This window comes from Aythya fuligula, chromosome 3 (assembly GCF_009819795.1).
Source record: "Aythya fuligula isolate bAytFul2 chromosome 3, bAytFul2.pri, whole genome shotgun sequence".
Lineage (NCBI taxonomy): Eukaryota > Metazoa > Chordata > Aves > Anseriformes > Anatidae > Aythya > Aythya fuligula.
In genome coordinates, this window is record NC_045561.1 from 88,496,730 (window position 1) to 88,519,477 (window position 22,748).

The 22,748-nt window shown below is 39.1% G+C and overlaps 1 protein-coding gene across 1 annotated transcript in view; it reads left to right on the forward strand.

Moving 5' to 3' along the window:
* Window positions 1-932: 932 nt before the first annotated feature.
* LMBRD1 (LMBR1 domain containing 1) overlaps window positions 933-22,748 on the forward strand; it is a 74,111-nt gene continuing 52,295 nt past the window's right edge. The window contains exons 1-5 of the mRNA XM_032184293.1: window positions 933-1,023; window positions 1,580-1,756; window positions 9,798-9,858; window positions 19,563-19,660; window positions 20,362-20,429. Coding sequence (XP_032040184.1) covers window positions 964-1,023; window positions 1,580-1,756; window positions 9,798-9,858; window positions 19,563-19,660; window positions 20,362-20,429 — 464 coding nt within the window. The 5' untranslated portion in view covers window positions 933-963. The remainder of the gene's footprint in view (window positions 1,024-1,579; window positions 1,757-9,797; window positions 9,859-19,562; window positions 19,661-20,361; window positions 20,430-22,748) is intronic.

Consider the following 22,748-nt stretch of genomic DNA (forward strand, 5'->3'; position numbering starts at 1 on the left):
GCCCCCAGGGTAGCAAAACTGGCATGGCTTTGTTATTCTGTGCCATGTCATGGGTTTATGCATCTGAAAATCTCCCCGTGTCTGTAAACACGTAAGACCCTAACACACCTGCTGGGCTTTTTTATTAAGATGCATCTCTTCCATGAGGAGAGGCTGAGAGAGATGGGATGTGTCAGCCTGGAGAATCGAGGCTCAGGAAGGTTATTGCCAATGTGTATGATGTAGCTGAAGGGAAGGAGTGCAGAGGAAGGAGCCAGGCTCTTTTCAGCAATGCCCAGTGCCAGGACAAGAGGCAGTGGGCACAAACTGGAGCACAGGAGGTTCTGTGCAAACACCAGCAGCACTGCTGTGCTGTGCAGGCGGTTGAGCACTGGTACAGGCTGCCTAGAGAGGCTGTGCGGTCTCCTTGCTTGCTGACCTCCAAAAGCCACCTGGACACGGTCCTGGGCAGCCTGCCGTGGGTGGCCCTGCTGGAGCAGGGGTTGGAGCAGACGGCCTCCAGAGGGCACTGCCAACGCCAGCCTTTCTCTGATCTTGTATGTAGTTAAAACATCTCACGTGTTTTTACTGAAAAAAAAAAAAAAAAAAAAAAAAGACAATACTTGATACCTTTATTACTTGATATCTTTTAGTGTATCTTTTCCCAAAACCTCCTCTTTTTTTTTCTTTTTTTTTTTTTCTTTTTTTTTTTCTCTCGTTTCTTGCTGCCTTTTAAACAGGAATCCCCTGAGGCTGCTCTGCCTCAGCCTGCCCACCAAAAGGGAGGGCACGACCCAGGCGCGAGGCAGCAGCCACTGATGCGAAGTGGGACACCCACAAATCCAGCCCGGCCGGTGGAGCTCCACCTCGGCCGGGCCGGGCGGCCCCCGGTGCCCGTGGCGCCCATGGTGACACGGCGACACGCCTCCGCCTCCGTAATGGCCCCGCCTCGCAGGGGCGGGCGGCGGCTGTGACGGAGCGAAGATGGCGGCGGCCGCTTCTGAGCTGCTGACGGGATGGTGCCTCTTCGGCCTCGCGTTGCTGGTAAGAGGAGGCTCTCTGGGCATTCGTGTGTCCCCGGCGTGGTTGTTCCTCGGTCGGGGGCTGCTCAGAGCTCGCAGCTGCCCCTGTCAGGCCCTACAGAGGGTCGGCTTCTTCCTTCGTTTTCGCTTCCCGTTCCGCTGTTCCCCGTCCCCCTTCCCTTTAGGGGACGGGCAGCCCCCCCTTTCCCTTATCGTTCTCCTTTTAGACCCCCCATGTAAAAACCATGGCACCCCCAGGGGTTTTCCCCTTGCCTGGCTGCCCGTGTGCCCCTGGTGGAACTGGTCCCGTGGCGTTGGGACGCCAAAGAGGGTCCGGGTGAGGGTGTGTGGCCGCCTCGTCTACCTGTCGGTGTACTCGGTGCTACTTGGGCTTAGGCTGTGACTGCTGCTCTGGTTTTGACAGCAACTACTAGTAGTGAAGGCAAAAAGAGTGAACGTTTAGAAGAATATAACGCTGATGTTCAGGTACAAAGTGGCCCGAGACAGGGCCTAACTTTAGTAGCTGCTTTCTGATGTCCTTGTTCTGTTCATTGTAATTATCCTTCCCTGTTTTACAGGCTATTCTGATTTTCTGCTGGGTTTATGTACGCAAGTATCAAAGTCGACGAGAAAGTGAAGTAATTTCTACTATAACAGCTATCTTCGCATTGGCAGTTGCACTGATCTCATCAGCACTGTTACCAGTAGACATCTTCTTGGTTTCGTATATGAAAAATCAAAATGGTACATTTAAGGTATGTACTTCTAAAATGTTAATTGTTTCTATGTAAGAGGCAGTTCTCTCATGTTGAGAGAGGATTTTGTTTCCTTTACGTGTTTAGTCAAAGTATGTAGAACTTTTGCTAGCAGCAGTGCTGTTGCTCCAGTTCCTGGAAAGCTGTGTGCTAGGACTGCAAATACAACACTGCTCTGTTCATTACTTGAACTGGATTTTAGTTTTCAATTCTATTACTTTATGTTTTTTCCTGTAAGGCTTTCCAAATTCTACTTGTTTCCAAACACTTACTCATTTTATTGTGTTAAAAGGAGTGTGTATACTATCCTTGGGTTATAGATACATCTTGTAAATATTGCTCTTCTGTACATTGTTATGGGGCATTCTAGAATGGAACTTGTTGCTCTATTACTTAGAAACATACTGCTTTGCTAATTCGTGTTTTAAGATTTGTTTAAATACTTGTTTTCCAAGCATTCATTTTTTTCTGGTACTGAAACATAGCATAGTGACTCTATGTAGGTCTTTACCTATGATGTAGAGTGTGAGGTTAGCTGCTTGCAAAGCAGCTTAATACAGCTTTACTAGGGAAAGGTGAAACTCCCCTTAAGGGGAGTGGATGTGTGTGGCAGGGGAATATAGTAATATCTATTCTTGCTAGATACTGCCACACCTCTAAACAGGTATGGGGACCTATTGCACAGTAACTGTAGGGGATTGCTGTGTAACACGTTTTCAGTGAGATGAATACAAGGATACTAGCATACTATACATTGAGAATAGTACTGAGTATTAAGAAGTATATTGAGCCTGACAAGGTAGAGAAGTAGCTATGAGAAAATAATTCCAGATGAGAAAGTGCATCTGCAAGGGACTAAGTAGAATTTCCTGTTGTAAAGGGATCTAGCTGGAGGCCTAGTTGGTGAATGCACTCTTTTCATGATTTGAGAAGCAGTTGTGAGGCCAAATGTAGTCATTCAGTCAGTACAATTTTAATTAAAGAAATGTGATTAATAGAAGGAACAGTATCATATTTAAAATACTGGTTTGTGTTCTAGGTTTAGAACTGTGTTAGTGGCCATGTGCTGTGGGTAAATGGAAGGCTGGGTAGATTCTATTTAAAATTGTGCCTGAAAGCAGCAAGCATCTGTGCTGGTGGTAAAGGTTTTATTTCTTCCAAGTACTTTTACTTGTGTTTCTGACACTTCTTGGTCCTGTTTAGTTCCTAACGTTTGTAGATGCTAGTTGTGGTGTGTCGTTCAATACTGCCCTGTAGAAGAATTCTTCCTTCTCTCTTAGTGTTTAACTCAGTGAGTTTCTAGCTTTGCAGCAATAACTTGAGGTCTTCTGATTCAATGCAACACAAGTGTTGAAGTTGTGAAATAAAAATATGACCCTGGCCTTCCTGATAAAATTGAGTGAATCTGCAGTCAGAACATACAGACTTACATGTAAGCAATAGGCTTTGATTCTTTAATTTCAATTTGAAGCTAGGAAGTTGTCAGCATGTTGACATGTTGATTTTCATGATTAATTAAGATTCTTAACGCTGTGCTGGATACTGTGTATTGCTTTTCTGCTACAACTTCAAAAGCAGAAGAGGCTGGATTGGGTTCTGAGTGTTTCTGGGAATTGACTGTACTTACTTTAAACCATTGCTTCAAGCCTAGCACTTCCAAGGCTGGTGCTTAGCACATCCACGTCTGATGCTGGGCTATGACTCTGGCCAGAATCCTTTATTTTCAATAGCCAAAGTGACTTAGGCATATGATATATTACTTTTCCTTGGTAAACTTTTGGAGACAGTTCTAGGTAGCAGATGTGGACCGTATTCTCTGTAGATCAATTATTAGTTCATCAAAAAATCCTTCAACTGGACGATTTCAGAACTTGTGCCAAAAGAGTGGTGGCAATTACACAGCTCTTAGGTGCATGATTTTTGCTTTACAAATCTTTTTTTTTTTTTTCTCTGCCTCTCAACTGTGATTTACAGTGGCAGCGCTAAAGAGATGAGAGTCAAGAGTATTCAACTTCTGAGTTGAGTATTCAACTTAAGGGGTACTACATATGGACTCTCAGGTCGGTTTTTAATCCATCTGACCATCCTGTCAATAAATTGACTTTTCTGATACTTTTTTCTTGTAGCTAACTACGAGAAGTGTTGTTGTGATTTAACCCTGGTAGGCAGTGAAGTCCCACGCAGCTGTCTGCTTGCTCTCCCAAGGTGGTGTCGGGGAGAGAATCAGAAGGGTAAAACTCTCTGAGAACTCATGGGCTGAGATAAAGGCAGTTTACTAGGTAAAACAAAAGCTGTAAGCGTAAGCAAAAGAAACCAAGGAGTCCCTTTGCTCTTTCCCTTTGCCAGGCAGGTGCTCAGTCAGTTCCAGGAAAGCAGCACTCTTCATGGGTAATGGTTTCTTGGGAAGAAAAACATCATCACTCTGAACAATTTTACTGCCAGGCATGATAACCATATGGCATGGAACATCCCTTTGGTCTCTTTGTTTCAGCTGTCCTGTTTGTGTCTATTCAATGCTTCCTCTGCACCCCTAGCCTCCTGGCAGTGCAGCATAACAAGGAGAGAAGTCCTTGACTCTGCATAAGCACTGCTCGGCAGCATCTAAAACATTTGTGTGTTTATCACCACTATTTTCATTACAAATCCAAAACATAGCATCAGAGGAGCTTGCTATGAAGAAAATGAACTTTTTCCCAGCCAAAACCAGGACAAATATGTTGTGCTAATAGCAGAGGCTAAGCAGAAGCCAAGGTTAGTCTGGTGGTTGAAAGTTTCTGTGAATAGTATGTGTTCACTGACTAGTGAAGGTGTGTGTCCTGGCTACAAGGGTCAGTTTAATTGTCCTGATAGTAGTAATAATCACCTGTACCAGATTATCCTCTGAAGACTGTCAAAATGGTGCTGTTTTTTGGATGAATTTTCTTAAAACAGTGTTCTGTAAACATTTTCTATCCTGTGGCCTGAGGTGTCTTCCTTGACACGGGCTATGTACTCTAACATGGTCAGCCCTGGTTAACCTTGATGTTTTGTCAGTTTCGATGGCATTGTGGAGCTTAACAGAGTGTTTATACATCTTTCCATGATGACAAGTTATTCTTTACTATAAACAAATGGCTTGTGGCATCTGGTACCTGTTGGTTAGTACCTGTTGGTTGTCTCACCATATGTCTTACTGTATTTCCCGAGACGCGACAGTGGTAATGCAAGCAAATTGAGCAATTTTGGTACATAGAGGTTTTGCACTTACAAAAGTTTTGTAAAGGTCATGTAGTCCTTTAGGAAAGGAGCAGTGGTGAATGGACTTGGGTTGTCATTATTCTGTGTGAAAAGGAATTCCTTGAATAGAATAGTTCAATTGAAAGGGACCTACAAATATTAGAGTCCAAAAACAACTGAAATATTGTATTTCAGAACAACAGTGCCTTATTATCATAAGTTGCTGACTGGACACAGCTGCTGAGGGAAGAACGAAGATGCCTCTGATTCATACTGTCAGGAGAAGCGAATGTTCTTCACAACTAATTTTCTATGAATATAACTACTAAGGAAAAAAAAAAGCACTCGAGGGAGCTTTTCTTTGGTTTCAGCATTTAGGTAAAATGGATCTGTCTTAAACTGCCTTTTTTATATTCATGTATACACAGCAATGTTTTACGGATGTGTTTACATCTAACACTTGTAACTGTATTTAAATTTCCTGAGTTCTTCAGCATAACTCATGTTAATGTGTACTTAAGAGTATTAGCTTAGTGTAGGCCATCCTACTCATTGTATGTCCTTGCAATTTGAATCCTTTATCTGTCAATACAACGCACTGTTACAGGTATTGTAAAGGTGGTGTGATGCATTCTTGCTAAACTGCATGGAACAGAACCAAGTGCAGCAGAACAATGCAGAATGTGTGAATTCAGCAGATCTTAAGAGAATCTGTGGTCACACTTTCACATCTTAAACAGTTACAGAAGGCAGTAGTGAAATCTCGCCTTCTTAATCTGTTGTGTATCTAAGGTATTTGCTGTGTATTCCGTAAATTTGGGTCATAACGGGTGGAGAAGAAAACTGGCCAGGTCTAGAGGCTCTCCAGATGAGTTCTTAGCTGAGTCCTGTACATGCTTGTCCAGTAAACTTTTATATGCCTATCAATTTGAGAAATACCAGCACTGCTGCTGACAATGTCTGAGCTCTGACACTCAAAAGGCAGCAGCATGTCCCTTGACAAGGCAGCGCTGCTGTCACTAGCTTTTAAAACATCTCAGAGGAACTGGTTGCTGCTGATGAGGTGTGCATACAGATAACTTGCTGGTAAGAACAACAATTTTTACCTCAGTTGGTGTAAAACTAAGTAGAGAGAGGCTGAATGGAAGCCTGCACAATAAGTATGCTCTGCTCTTAAGCTGGCTTGCATTACAGATTTTTCTTTTGTAGAGTAATACAAAGTTTACCTTTGGGCACAAATGTGCTGTGGTGAAATAGATCTCTGTATCTATATCCATACATTAATGTAAGATATCATCTCAGCATTTTAATAAGCTGTCGTGTACACTTCCTGGTCTATTACTGTGGTCTTGTACGCTGCTTAATTCAAGCAACAAAATTAAGTGTTTATGATGTTTTGAAATTCTGTATTTTTATTCTGTTATGAATCCTGCTAATACTCTTCTGGAGGTGGAGAAAAAACTTTTTTTGGTAGTTAAGTCCTATCAATTACTAGCTACCTCTTCCTGTAAGTGGCTGTGCAACAGTGGTAAAGTGGTTAAGCAACATTAAGACCCACAGTTGTTTTTTCTTACTTATTCTTGCTTGGTGTGTGTTTTGAGTCTCTCTGATTGTGGGAGAGACCTTTTTCCGAGACCTACTTGAAAGTGCCACCTGTTCAGTTAGCACTTTTTTCCCCGAGGCGTAATTAAAGCAACACACTGCCTTATTTTTAACACCAGGCAAATTAAACACTTTAATATTCTGAACTTAGTTACTGTCAAATTCTTTTTACAGTCATACAGATGCCTAGAAATTTTTCTGTTGAAACACTGTTAGGGTTTGGGCCTGACAGTTTTCAAAGTCTGGGCTTCCTGTGTATGTGACAGGCACTTAACTTTAGGCAGTGTTGTTTCTAGCCCTTCTGTTCAAGTATTTTCACGCTTTCTTTTTGCTGATGAAAAATATCTGTATGCTTTTCTACTCCAATTCCAATTGGATAATGATCTAACTTTAAATGCTCAGTGTAAAGTGGCCTATTGGGAATCTTAATATATTAATTTCAAGGAAGGTGGTGCTGATTTCTTGAGATCACAGAAAAATGGCTATCATCTGAAATGGGTATGGTCTGTCATCAAGTCCACATTCCATGGGAATTGAGGCAATTCTAAGAGAACTGGTAAAGCAAGTGTCTGAATTTATCTTGTGCAGTCTTAAGCAGCATTCTTACTTCCGTATTTCATATGTGCTGTATCAGTGTGTGCTTTCTTACAGCAACTGAAAGGGCTTGAGTTCACCAATTTGAAAAAACCCTACGCATAGGATCTGCAAGGAGCTTAGATATTACTGGATCTCTTCTTTTTCCACTGATGTATTTTGGAGACATACCAGCACAACTAGTTAGCTTTCTAAAAACTTTGCTTCTGGACAGGTATCTTTCTGCTCTTGACTGTGAGTAGAGTGGATCCCACAAAACCGGAGCAGTTCTGGAATGTTTCATCTGTACAGACAGGCTTGCACCTCTGTATCCAGTGCCTGATTTGGGCTGCCAACAATCATGTTACAGTCATGTTAAGCTTCCTTAATCCTATAGTTCCAATAAGAGAAGGAAAAAGGAATAGCTGGGTGCAATTACTAGTGTAGCTGTAGCAGCATCTTTGCTTCACTTTTCGGAACAATTCCCCAGGAGTGCTGTGTAACTGGATTCTGAAAATTGTTAGCTTTTTCCCTTGCTGAATAATGGATGTCAATGCTGCTACATCTGGGATATAAATTTTAAAATGCGTGGGTGGGTTTCTGGCAGTTCTGAGGTAAGATTTGAGATACATTTATTAATTTCAGTGATGAATTTTAGCTTCAACACATGACTTTCATATAGGAATTTCAGGAGGAAAACAGTCTGTCCCTCGGTGTTATGTAAAAAACTTCAGTGCTTAGGCCAAAAACTCAAGGCTGGCATACAGTTAGTGTCTAAGCTCCACTGGTAAGTGAAATATTGAGTAATCCAGTATTTCTTCAAAAGATTGATACAGGGTACTGGTCTCTGAAGCTTACTGTTTATATAACTCAAGTCTTATGTTAACCTTTGCTTTTCAGTTTGAACTTCTGAAAAAGAAGACGAGGGTTTAAAGTGGGTAGACAATTAGTAGAAAAACAAGTCTATAAGCTACAATAGCATAATAAAGTCTTTGCCATTCTCATATCTAATTATTGCATCAAAAAATCTTAGTCCTGGCTATTCTATGACAGGAATGCTGCATGCATCAGGTGTCTTAAGAGATCCCATTCCCAAAGTGCTGTGGGAATTGGCTCAGTGTACTTGGTAGCTGCCCAAACAACTCGGTGTTCTACCTGGTCTGTAGTATTTTGTTTCGGAAAAGTATTTCTTCATCAAATGGTCCTCTTCTTGTTCCTCCATGCCCACTCATTTCCAGTTTTGCTAGCATTCTACAGACAGTAGGTTCTTTAGAAGTAGCCTTTCTGTATTTGTATTTATGTAATACTGATAGATAAGAGGATATAGCTATCATTATATACTTGTATTCTTTAATGTGTGATTATTTCAGTGTTGCTAAATACAGTTGGAACAGGAACTGAGGTACAGTACTGCAGAGCTTCTGAGAAGTCGTGGATTTTTGTATACTGTTAGTATCTAGACCTATACACTTGAAAAATAGCTTCGATACCTTAAAAGGCTATGTATACAAAATCAGCTGTTCTTCCCAACAGAGCAAATTCTGCTTATAAAACTTGACTCTGTTCTCTCTATCAGCTTGCATGTAGAAAATGCTTATCTCTACTACAGAGCTTTTCTTTCTAGAAAGGTGTTCCCAGACTTCAGTGTGCGATGCCATTTCTGTGGCTGAAATCCAGTTAAGCCACTTCCAGCCTCAAGTGGTGTTTTGAGGCTGTTATTTTTAGCAATTCCCATTGTCAGACTTGATCTAAAAGTAATGCTTTTCTGACTGAGAGGTAGGTAATAACCTCAAAATGAGTACATCATTGACTTGATTACGTCCCTCTCAGTTGGCTTTCAGCTTAATGTAGGCAAGCCTCTAAGACAGTTCAAGCTGCAACACATCTGACTACGGGGCTGGGCTATTCATACAGCTAAGTTGCCTGTAAAATCTTTTTCTGATGTACTGTCCTGCTTCAAAGCCTATCATATGTTGTTTTTTTAGGAAACTCATTCTGAGGACAGCTGTGTCTATGTAAAGGCTTGGCCTATATGCTTAATGTCAACTGTGTTACTCCAACAGTCCAGAAGGAAAAGGGCTAGGACTGAGAATAATCATATCTCCAGGATTTTTTTTAACAAAACACTTTGAAGAACTGTTTAGATTAAGCTTCAAACTTGGTGGTTGTGTTGTCTGATACATATTAAGTGAAAATTAGTTTAATAAAAGTGGATATTCAGATGACCACTTAAATACCAAGTACAGAACAACAGGAAATATACTCAGCTGCTAAAAAAAAAATTACACTAACACTTTTATTTCAATTATTCATTAAAAATTAATATATTGTAACTAAGGGTATTAATTTCCAGGGGGGTGGGGGGGGGGAGGGGGAAGAGCTTTAAATTTTTAGCTAATGACCAAAATCAATATAGGCAGTTGGGATGCTACTGTAGTGTCTGTCATGTTAAAGGTAGCATTTCTTAATCATAATGATTGGCTTGAACTTATTCACTTACACAGATAAGTTCAACTTAATATCAACAAACTGGGTCCTAATGTTTTTCATTAGGCTTTTGATATAAAAATGTTTTTCAGTTCTATAAAAATGCAATTGAATAAAATGTTCTTTTTATTTGGTGCTAAATGCTTTTATTCTGTTTTACTAGGACTGGGCTGATGCTAATGTTTCAAGACAGATTGAAGACACTGTACTTTATGGATACTATAGTAAGTATTTTTAACTTTTTCCCTCCAGTTAATAGGACCTATCACTTTCATACCTTTACTTAAAGATATTAAGTGTTCAGGGGTCATACTGGATGATTGCTATTTGGTTACATTAGTCCCACACTTAGAGCCTTTCACTGAAGGCTAAACCAGGAAAAGGCTAATGGCTTCTGTCACGCAATCTGCTGTTAGCATGTATACTGTATGTATTTAGAGGTTCATTTAGGTCATCTGATGGCTTTGATATATATATTTATTTTTTTTTAGCACTCAGGATATGCAGTGGTGTGAAACTTGCCTACCGTGTGTACAGTCAGTGCATTTATGATCATAGCACTTTTTAAGATTCAACAACTACCATATTCATGTCTGGTGAGGATCTGCTGAGGGAACTTGGGTTATTTAGCCTAGAGAAAATGGGGGTTCAGGGGAGACCTTGTTGCTCTGCCTCAAAGGAGGTCATAACTAGGTGTGGGTTGGCTTCCCCTCCCAAACAACAAGCAATAGTACAAGAGGAAATGGCCTCTAGTTGCACCAGTGGATGTTTAGTTTGGATACCACGAAAAAAAATTCTTTACTGAAAGGGTTGTAAGGCATTGAGAACTGGCTGCAAAGGCAAGTAAGTAGTTGAGTCACCACCCCTAAAGGTATTAAAAAGTGTATTGCTTAGGGACATAGTTTAGTGGTAGACTTGGCAGTGCTAGGCTAATGATTGGACTCTGCTCTTAGAGGTCTCTTCCAACCTAAATAATTCTATATTTATATATTTTAAAATATATATTTTTTGAATCAGTTCAAAATAGCTTGTGATTTGCAAATAGCAAATCAGTTCCTCACTTGTGAGGTTGCATGTGTTGTCTGACAGAGCCAGTCTCACAAACCAGAATGTATAGTTTCATGCTGAGTGAAGCCTAAAACCAGAACTGGTAAAAATAAAAATTAAAAAAAAGTAAATCTGTGGTTTAAAAAGTGAGCTGTGTAACTACTAATTTATCTTCTACAAAAGTTCTTTACTCTAGAATAGTGGAATCATGTCACATGTGCTTTCTACTCTTTGTTAGGTTCTTCACTAATGATGTGAATGCTCTTCAACCTTTTCTCTGTACCATCTGTATAGATACATTAAACTGATGAATGAATTCCCATAAAATAGTTTGGGCTAACTAACCATTGAACGTGGTCTGGAAGACTGGAAAATGTTTTCAGACCACAAATGCCTTTTCTGAAATGAGATCAAGTGTATAATTGATTCAGGCTGTTTACTTTTGGATATAAGTTGAGTGGGTTGCTTTTGTTATTGAATAACTTGAGACTGCATCCAACTGAGCTTTGGATGAGAAATGTTAAAATATGAACTCTTTACAAAGCTCACATATTTGAGTTTTAGTGAAAATCAGCTAATTTTTTTTAATAGAATTTGATTTTTATAGACTGGAAAACCTTGCAATTATCTGTCTACTGGGATTTCATCTAGTACTGTACACGAGTATTCTGTGTTGCTTCTGCAGCAGATGCTTGTGGAGATACCTCTAGGTTAGGCTTTGCACTAAAAGTTGTCTTTACAGTTGCTTTTTAAACTTTTTAAAAGTTTTTTTTTTTTTTTATTTTTAAACTTAAAACCTTTTAATTTTAAATTTTTTTGTTTAAAGACCTAAATTTTATGGACTGGCTTATATTTTAGCTAAATCTACTTAAGTTCATTTTCATTACTTCTCTGAGGAGAACTTACCTGTTTCTGCCTTGTATTTGAAATGCCGTTACAACTCAAAACCTAGTTTAATATCTCCCAGATTTAGTAGGTTATTAGTGACTACCAGTTCTAGTATGGTTTGCTTTTATCCACATTAAGATATAGAAAGTGTTAAGGCATTGCCAAACTCTTTCTAGTTCAGAAGTTTTGGGAGATAATCCTTTTTAAACTGCAGTGCAGTACCCATAGATGTACAGTACCCAGTGCTTACTTGTAGTTCAGATGCGAGATTATCATTTTCAAAGGGTTTGTTTTCTTTTATATTTGGGATTAGTCTAAATAGCAAAGATAAGTCTCTTTAAAAGCAGTATATCTCCTAGTAAATCCTGAACTAACTTTTGTGATAGATTTCAAACTTAAACCTGAAGAACTTCGAAGTTTTTGATTTTATTTTACCTGGACAGGTCTGCCCGAAGTTTTGTAGGACTAACATTTTATTTCATAGTATATCCTCCAGATGGTGGTAGAGATTTTTAAGATGCTTCAAAATATTTTTCTTTCGTAACTTTTGGTTTGAGGAATTGATGTATTTTTATAACAACACTGAAGTGAACAGTAGTAACATTTTTCAGAAGCCAGCATCGTTCCTGTATAAAAATGCAACTTGATAGTTCACCTGTCTGTTTAGGTCTAGTTCCCCTGCTGCTGTTGCGCGGCACAATGAAATGAAAGCTGAGAATGAATAAATTAAACAACTCTTCTAGTCTTGTAATGCTATTCCGTTTTCTTCTACTCCTATCTTCTAACAGTATGGGGTCTTGCCATGCTTTAAAATAAATGGGGTGACTGGAGTGAAGTTGCTTTTTGTACCTAGCCCTAGTATTAGGGATGTGCATACCAGTACTCTCTTTCCAAAAGTGCACTAATAGCTGTATAGGTCTCAATCTCTCCTGTAACTGTATTGTACTTACAATTCACAGTATGGTAAGTTGATAAGTTTAGGTCACTGCCCTCTAGTACAAGTCACTTGGAGGCTTTGGTTTAACTGCTGCAGAATATTAAGGATTATTTTACTGCCTGTGTTGCGATTTACTGAGAAAGCTGTCACTAAACTTAAAGAGGAGGAAAAAAAAAGAAAATGGGTAGGCTCCACAAGCGGTCCTGTTTCATACCCCTCTGATAGATTGCTTGGCTTGACTATTGATGGAAAAGTGAAATCGCTGTGTACTGGTAGAAAGCAAAATAAGGCAACTCAGAATGAAGCTTGAAATGCAGCTGTTTCAAAGTGGGATTTAATGTAAGTGCTTAGCATAGGAAAATGGTTTACTGATTGCTTTGAAGCCCTAGCAGCTTAGTGTGTTAGTTATTTCTCAGGTAGTTAAATACTCATCTTACAAGTGTTTGGTACTGGGTCTTTGACCCAAGGACTTGGGCTTCTAGGAAGTAGGTGGAAGCTGAACGCAGCTACATGCCTTCTCCTATGGTCAGAAAGTGAAAGCATGCTAAATATTGTGCAAAACTTGCACAGCTGTACATGACAAATACTGGAGTGACACAAACAGAGTGACATTTATCAGAGAAACCACTGCCCTCCTAAGTAATATGGCTTTTGAGAACCATACTACAGTGTGCTAGAACATAAATTGGAAGACTTTAGAGTATTGGCACTTTAAAGTACTTGTAACTGTCCTGCTTCAAACAAGTGTTGTGTGATAAACACCTGGAATTCACTACTGCTTTGTATTCGTTAACTATCAGTGGGGAAAACAAGCTGGCTGTCCTTGCTTTAAAAATTGTTTTACCGAGCCTTTTGTTAGATGTGAGGAATATATTGGGGAAGAAACAGTTGTCTGTAGGTCTTCAAAAGTAGCTCGTAACTCAGATTTGCAGTGGAAGTGAGGGAGTATATAACAAAGCACTGTTTTAAGCCTTTCTGCAAGGCATCAGTATATAATGCCATCTGGAAGAGCAGATGGCTTGCATGATGGTAGAGATTTTTGATCGTATAAGGTTCTTGAGCCTCCTGTAGTCTCTAAGGGATTTCAGGAACTGTATTGATCTCAGATACCCTGCATGAAATCTTCCCAAGCCTTTCAGGTGTTCTAGTTCCTTCTACCTAGTGCTCTTTGCTGTTCCTTGTTGTCTCCTACTCTTCCTAATTATCCTCACGTACTTCTAGAAAAAAAAACAAGGAAAAACACAATGAAGGGACCATGGCAATAATTTACTGGAAGATTACTGCCAAGTCTGAGTCTCGCTGTTAAAGTGTCTTTGAATTGATGTGGTACAAATTGTCCTTTAAACAAACCTTACCGCAGAATTCTTGCTGCAGATTGCTTGGACTTGTTCTGTGACAGTAATCAGCATTATGCTGCCTATATGGTGAAGCCCTCTTGCAGTGGTATTGCTTCAAGCTTCTGATACAACCCAGAAGAAATGCTTTGAAATGGCAGTTGAGCCTGTGAGCAAGTACAACGAGCAATCACTGAGTTAAAACTGAAGTGCATGGAAGTGAAATAAGGAAAACTCAGTCAGTTATGCCACAAGGTCACAGGCAAGGGAGCCAGGGGTAAGGAAATATTTATCACTTGGCTGACTGCTTGCTGCTGCAAGACTTCTGACTTTGAAGGTTAACTTTCCAGGGAGCAAACAGCCCTTTTAGTGGGCAGAACAACAGGCAATTAGATGCTTGCCTGTAACGCTTTTGAGCCGATGAAAGGTGTTCCTCTTAACAATTGGGAACAACAAAAATTCGCAACTCGGATCAGTCTGTTCCCTTGTATTGATAGGAACTCTGCCAAGTCTTTTAAAATTTTCTTTGTGATATAATAGGAAGAAAAGCCATTTTACTCTATTAGCTGTATAGCAAGTTTTCTTTTAGGAGAAAGAGGAAATCAGGAAGCTTTCTTCGTGTGCCTCTCAGGTGTTTCTCCTAGGAAGCTTTAAGACTTTACCTGATGAGTGAATGAAAAGGTCTTAATTAAAATGATCGTGTGTGGGAAATGCAAAGACAAAACTGCTTTTAAATTCACTTTTCAGTGGTATGGTCCTGTGAAGTTACCATGGTAACATGGCTTTTCAACCGCTTGAATCTGCTCTGGGCAAATTGCAGAGCTGTTGCAACAGGGAGGGTAAGTTAGCAGTTGGTGGGTGCTTGTGCTGTGCTAACCCAGACTTAGGCATTAGCAGAAATTCACTCTGACTTACAGAAGTGCCGAGGTTGGAAAGAGGCCGCTGCTCACAGCAGTTTGTTCACACCAGTCTCCAGCTGGATGCTGAGTATCTCCAAGGCTGGAGGCTCTGCTACATTTTTGAGTAGCCTGTGTCAGTATCTGGCCATAGGCAGACTAATTCTTGCTTAAGTGAACATTTCTATATTTCAGTTTGTGCCCATCTTCCTTTTATCCTTTGCCTGAGTACCACATAATCAGGTATTCATATGCATTGATAAGATTCATTCCTAAGCCTTCTTTTCTCCAGGCTAAAGAGTCCCAGCTCTCACAGGTGCTCCTTGCCATTTTGATCTTCATTAAGCCCTCTGTTTTATGTGTGTCTCTTAACACGGGGAGCCCAGAAGTGGATGCAGCACTCCAGATCTGCAGTGCTAGTAGGGCCACACTGAGTCAAGGGGAGCAACCACCTTCCTTCTCCTGGTGGTGACACTGCACGAGGCAGCCTAAGATGCTGTTGGCCTTCTTATGTTTGCTGTGAGAACACTGCTAGATTTGTCTCATCTGCCAGTGTGGTGAGCTAAGGTGACCCAGCACAGGGTCTAACACACTGGAGGCGATGCGAAGAAGTGTTAACATGACAGGTGGATGGAGGAGAGAGGGAGGTGGGACCGCTCCTTGGATCAGATACAGCTTGCTCACTGAAGAAGGCCTTTCAGCATTTGCCAGTCACATATGATCAAGTAAATACTCATGATTCTGTGTTTTTTTTTGTTCTTAGTGTGTGATGCTGATGTGCTTCATTGTCCACCTCTCAAATGTTTGTCTAGAAATAGTTATGTTAAAACAGTGTTTTTAGCTATACTTATGCAGTACATATTTAAGTAATCTATTTCATCGAACTTGGAAGTAGGATATATCCCTGTAATACAGCTTTTGCCCATGTATTAAATGAATTAGTAATATTTTTGGCATGTACTTTGTGGACTGGAGGAGAATTGCATCTAAAAGCAACTCCTGCATGTAAGGGTATACTTCACATGCAGAATTCATCTCTATGGATTTAGTCTGTCTAACAACCAAGAAAACAGCCGTAAATAAAAATCAAAACTAACCATATTTCCTTGAGGGAGAAAAGTGAAAACTCTTCCACAGAAACAAAAGAAATGACCAGAGAAGCTGTGGATGCCCCATCCCTGGGGGTGTTCAGGGCTGGGCTGGATGGGGCTTTGGGCAGCCTGGTCTGGTGGGAGGTGTCCCTGCCTATGGCAGGGGGGTTGGAACTGGGTGGTCTTTGAGGTCCCTTCCAACCCAAACCATTCCATTATTCTCTAATAGCAGATGACAGTTTTCAACATCTGGTTATACTTGCTGCTCCTCCAAGTGTAATTGTAGTTCCTTGTCGGTACCATAACAGCATCAGTCTTGCAGCTGGCTTGTCTTTAATGTCATTTGCCTCTGTGAAAAGGACTAGGTCTGACTAACTCCAGTTATGGCTGTTGAGGGAGCCATGAGGAATGAAACTGCAGAAAGTGACCAGGCCTGCGTGACTTCCCTAAATACCTCCTCCTATTGCCACCATTAGGAAGACAGTACTGGGTTTGATAAACTATCAGTCTGACCAGATCTTTGTATTCTGTACTCACTGTTCCACTGTTCCAGGATATTGTTTTCTCAAATTTGTATTGAGAATTGCAGAAAACAGATTTCTATTTCTGCAAGGTTTTGCTCGTTCGATTCTTCCCCTAGTTTAATAGCCAGCACCCTCTTCTTTGGAGTGTGTAAGGCTTCTGCTGGTGGAGCTGTGTGTGAAAGGCATTCATTGATACAATCTGGAATGAGACTAACCCATTGGAATCAGTCTTTCCCCACCCTTCTGTAGATAGCGTGGGACCAGCTAGGTAGGTATTTCTTGTTAGTATAGAAGTATTATCCAAAAATAGCTCTTACTGTATCTTGCTGATTTGAATATGAATATATATTTGGCCAGATGTGGCTTGGCTCTTCTTAATAAAGACCAAGAGCTACATCTGGCTCCCTCTTCAGGAAGTTAAGGGGCATTTTTAATATTTGGCTGACTTTGATCACAGCTGCTCAGGCAATTCCTGAAGAACAATTCCACTGCTACCAGTTAAAGTTTCAATGAATTAAAGCCTTTTTGTCTGCCTGTTGATAGAAGCGTGTACAAAAGGAGATGGGCAATACTTTCTCTCAAATTAGTTGAGAGTCAGCTTGGTATAAGAGGGCTTAGTGGGATCTTCAAAAGGTTTTATCCTTCATTATGCCCAGCTTTACTCCATTTTCCAGAGGATTCAAAGCTCTGCTACTTTGGGTTGCACAAAAGCAAGGCTAAACTCTCTTCTATTGTTCTGCTGGCATGACACTAAGCCAGTGTGATTTTTTTTAATCTGATAAATTCCTGAGTATAATAATAAAATGGAAACATCTTTGAGAACTTCGATTGGATTAACTATGACTTCAAGGAAAGTACAGTTATTTAACCTTTTGGTAAGGCTAATCTGGATAGGAATTTGCTTTGCTTACATTGGCGAATAAGAGAAGCTTATAGATGTTAACTTCAAAGTTATGAAACTTAGGATGTCAGGAGCTTAACATCGGGAGTTTTATACAATACTCTATTTAGAGCTGCATAGACTTGGATCTAAATTCGCTTTAAGTATTCTGGTATGCAAACATTATCTTAAACCTCTTGTATGGTTTTCATGTGAGCCATTGGATGTAGAAAAGGAAATGAGTTTAAATTCGAATAGAACTGTTAGTAGCAATACCTATTTCTTATTGAATTTGTACTGGATAAAACCTTGATTTGATGTCTTGCACTTGTTTGTGTTTTTTTGTATGGACATGAACTCTTTACGTCTTGCAATATATTACTCTGAATAGTGGGTTTGTGGAACTATTATGGTCATGTTTCGGACTTTCTTTACTGTAAAAGTTGGATCTATATAAAAACACTTAAATCAGCTGCGTTTATTTGGTGCATGAACTTGACTTAAGTATTTATATGGTCATGGTAATGAACTGTTAAAACTTCAGTAAAATGTTTCATTTATGGAAGTATCTCTGTTTTAAACTTTATTGTAATAGCTTAAGCCTGCTAATTCATAGCATGAGTTGAGAGGCACCACTTACAGTCTGGAAGCTTGGAATGAATTACTTTTGGACAAAATCTTCATATTATATTCTTGGCAACGAATTTACTAAACTCCTGTGACCATCTTTTAAAAGCTGAATGTGGTGGTGTTAATAGCAGTATGTGGAAATAGTTTTTGGAATTGTTTCTTGTACTGAGTTGAAAACTTTGCTTAGCTGTCTTACTGTATGCTGCTCAGATGCTTGTGGTACCAGTGGCTTTTTGCAACCTTTGTAAAGGCTGGGCAAGCTATACAGCAATTCAACAGCATCAAGCAATGCAGTTAAATAAGACAGTTCAGCAAAAGTAGTTCAGCTGGTGATTAGGTGATTGTCAGTGGCCATTGAGAAAGGTCCTCTGCTCCATACTGTAGTAGATCAGATAAGCTCTTGATATTAGCAGGAAGAATTAAGAGAAATTACCAAAAACAGTTTTATCCTATAAAAGCATACCATACTTAGTTTTCAAAAAGCAAATAGTTTAAAATCAAATTCAAGATAGATATTTAGCTATGTATTTGGTAACTGAGTGGCAGCAGCTCAAATTCAAAAAAGTCTCTAAGCTTAGCATCAGAAACCTGAAATGTTGCCTTTAAAAAATGAATCAAGATACTGCAGTAATAGCATTTTTAGGTAGTACCAGTGTTTGGTATAGTGGCATGTGGTAACAGTATTTCACTCGAATCGTAGATAATTTTTGAGGTTTGAGTCTTTCTTCCTCTATTGCTTTGGAGGAAGCATGGATTGTCCTGTTATTTGGTGAGTTGTGGCCATACCCCATATGAGTAAAGTATGCTGAAGCAGGTTTACAAGACTTAAACTTGGAAGCAGGGTGTTTTCTGTGCTTGCAGTGACCTCTATGGGTTGATTATTCAGATCTTTAATGATGATTGTAATTTGCATAACCAACTATCATAGTGCAGTTTATATTTAGGACTTGCCTAAAAAAAAAGGCAGATCATAGATTTGAAAGATTTGATTCCTTGAAACACAATACTGAAGCAGTTTACATGCTGTTCTAGAGCATCTAAGAATGCTTTAAGATTGTTTCAAGTTATCTAGAACTGAATTTTATTTGTGTTGAATGTGAGACAGTTTACAAACAAATCAAGAGCTATTTGTTACACCGTTTGTTACATTCCCACACCAATTCAGCATGCTAAATGGTAGATGCGCATAACACTTTGAAATGTTTTCTCAAAGAATGACTTATCTTAAACTTCTCATTCACATCTAGGTAGTAGGTCTCAATACTTCATTTGGCTTCATCAGCTAAAATGCTTTTTTAAAAAGATTTTGTGTAAGCAGCTGGGTACTCTGAATATATTATCCAAGATAAGAAGTAACAAAACTAAGTAAGGAATAATGTTGTTAAATCCTGTTCTCTGTTCCCAGTGTGCTAGTCCTGTATGTCACTACGTGCAGGCGATTGCTTCCTTTAGTCTTTCTGTAATTGATGAATTCAAGATTGATCTGAAATCCGTAGTCCAAACAGGTTAACTCCAAAGGACTTTTAGAATGAACAAAACAACAATAATTCACAGGCTGACTGTTAATTTTTTTAACTTTTCAGTGCTTGAAATTGAGATCTAGAATGAGAAGAAACTAGTCTTTTTTTTTTCTTTGAATTACTATGCTGTAAATGAAGTGCCAATATAACTGTCTTTTCACTTAATTAATCTTTTTCCTAGCCTTGTACTCCATCATATTGTTCTGCGTCTTTCTGTGGATACCCTTTGTCTATTTCTATTATGAGGAGAAGGAAGAAGATGATGGCAACACATGCTCAGTAAGTGTACCATAACAAAGGGAGTTAAAAGTTCTTACGAGATTTTTCTTAGAACTCCTGGAAATACCTGTGAACAGGCTCTGAAGCAGAAGACAGAAGGATTATGCTGATTCTGGGGTAGAAACTAAATCTGACTATCTTGTGCTTTCATTTTCTGAAAGTAGGCGGTAGTAATTTATGTGAAGCTAGCAGTTGATGTCAGTAATACACTGAAGATTTTTGATATGCATAACGGTCCAAGGAACACAAATGCACACCAGTAAGCTGCGAGCTTCTCAAATGAAGAATCTTTTTCTTAGAGTCTTGTAATCGTTAATCACGGTCCCTTTCAACCCTATTCAGTTGTAATATTAACATGAGGGAGAAAAACCTCTAATTGTAGCCATAATAAGCAATAATATAAAATATTGGTAGTAAGAATTTTCTTTGAGTGTTTTTGACCTGAACAAGTACACCCTGGCTTCTGGCCACAGCTGCCCAAGTGCATAGCTTAATGGAAGCATAATTCAGTATCATTGTTCGTAGTCCTCAAGCCACAAGACTCCTTAAAAGCGTATACTACAGACTTGGACCTAAAACTACTCTTGCTTATTTTGGAGGTTCTCTTGAAAATCTGTTGTGTTGAGTGTGCTTTTTAATAACCTGTTGGATAAATCCCTTTGGATTTATGTTAATATTATAATTTTCTTTTTAATATACAGCAGGTTAAAACTGCACTCAAATATACTCTGGGATTCCTCACAATTTGTGCAGTTCTTCTCTTAATTGGGTAAGTATTTACATTGAATACTAAAGAAGGATATGCGAAATAGAGCCCTAAATGGAACTTTGTTCTGTGCAAGATTAAAAAGTTATATTGGTTGAGCACAGCATAATGTAACCAATATCTAGCTTATCTCTATTAAGGCTTAAATAACCTGGGTATTGTACACCTGAAAAGCAAGTGTTTAACTAGAAACCAAGCTGATATTTTCCTTAATTGCAGAGGTGCTTGTGCTTCCAAGTTCTGACTTTTTGTGCAGTGTGAATATCCATCAAGGATGTGATGGTTGCAACTTCTATTTACAATTGTATTGATACCTGAAGTACACCAGGGTGTAAAAGATTCGTGCTTTTCCTGCTTGCTTTCTCTATGACCAAATGCTTTTGTGGACATCCAAAATCAATTCTTGGGAATGTGAGTAGATGTAATGTTTTTAGTACTACCCCCAAATGGAGATCTTCTGTGAAAAAACATGAATATAGTGTGGGGTAGTACTTTATAGAGTTGTGCCTTGTATGAAAAACACTTCACTGGAATTTGTTTAATATGCAGATACTACTGAAGTGAGTAACTTGTTTGCAACAAATACTATTATTCTGAAATTCCAGTATTACAAAATCAATTTAAGATCACCATTAAACATGACATGCACACCAATATTTAATGCTTCTAATGTATGCTGTGCCATATGTGTTTTGACTGCAGCAGTAAAGCTGGTAAAATTTACAAAATGTGTGTTAAAATGATACATAATGAAATTCTAGAAAGTGAAGTAGAAACTAGCAAAATTAATGTTTCTCACTGTATACTGCCTTATTGTTTTATAGTATCGTTTCTAGTTTGGAGAAACTTCAAGGTAGGATCCCAAGAGTTTTAGTGTCTTTCCAATTAAAAGTAGCTTGTTGGCTGCTATGAGAGACTAAAGGACTTAGAGTTAGCTTAATCTGGGTCTAAAAATACTACTAAAATGATCTGACAAAGCTGTTTCTCTAATCATTGACTTTAATCATACTCATATAAATGTACTGTATAATGTATATTTTGGGTTGTCATCAGAATCATTCTTTTGTTTGCTTTTTAGAAATAGGAGGTTGCTTGCTTCTTTAAAGATAGGATGATGTTAATATCAAACCGATGCCCTTGCATTGGAAAAGCACCCTTGCTATTTAGGAGGCTGTTGCAGAAAATTTACTCTTGGCTGCCCGCTATAAGGGAAACTACAAGACTGAACAGCTCAGTTCAGGAAGAAAATGAGAATTGTGCTGAGGAAAAATGTGGACTTGAGTCTGCAGTAATAGTGGGTGTATTCTGAATGTTCATATACACGTTGTTATGGAGGAGTTGGTCTGCTGTCTGCACAGCAACAGCAAAGAGCAATATCAGAAGTCCTACTGCCGTAGGAAAGAGCTAAAAGAGTGTTGGAGTTCAAGTCTCAACATGAGGGGGTTAATTAAAGGTGGGACTGAGGACAATCTTGCAGTACTACTTATTATACCTAGCAGTAGCAGATTTATTTATTTTTCCTGCTGGTTGTGAGAGGTAAACACATGGTCAGTATCAGACCAACGTTAAAGCAGACCTTATGCACTGATTTTATTTTTAGGAGGCCATGCTTAGTGGATAGACGCATGCACAGAGGTTGCAATAGCTAGGGGACCTAGAATGTTTCCTGTTAACTTCCTAGTGAAATTAGGTTATAGTCTGACTTCTTGTGCTTGTATGGTTAGTGTATGGTACCAGAAGTGATCTTGGTTTAGCAAGTTGTCTGTATAACTAACAGATCTATAAGTAGCTTGGCCCCTTTAAAGATAGGGGCAAAGACCTCTCGGGGAAACCTTTCCTGTGCAGGGCTCCTCAAAGAAACCATAAAAGCTGGCTGAGCTGGAAGTCTAAAATTTATCTTACTCTTATCTGAATACTTATCTTGCTCTGTTAGAGATCAATGTTATTATTTTGGGAAATGTAATATTTTTTTCTTCTGCCAGTTCACCTTGTTTGTGTTTTTTTTTTTTTATTCTAAGTATCATTAAATTAAAAGCAAAGAATAGACAAACTTACACTGGGATGCTCAAAACTAAATTTACTTGTAATGCAGTTCCCTTCTTAAAATTAATTTAGTATTTACCATTAAATGTCATGTGTTTGGAGGCAAGGAGCTTGAGGTACTACAGTCTACATTAAGGCACCTCTATACAGCACCTTTTTTGGAACTAAAATACTCCAGTCTGAGGCTAATAATGTCTGATTTTGAGCATAGCTTCCTTGACTATCAGTGTTTATAATTAAACTTGTTACCTTCCATTTTCTGGAAGTACTATGTTCTAA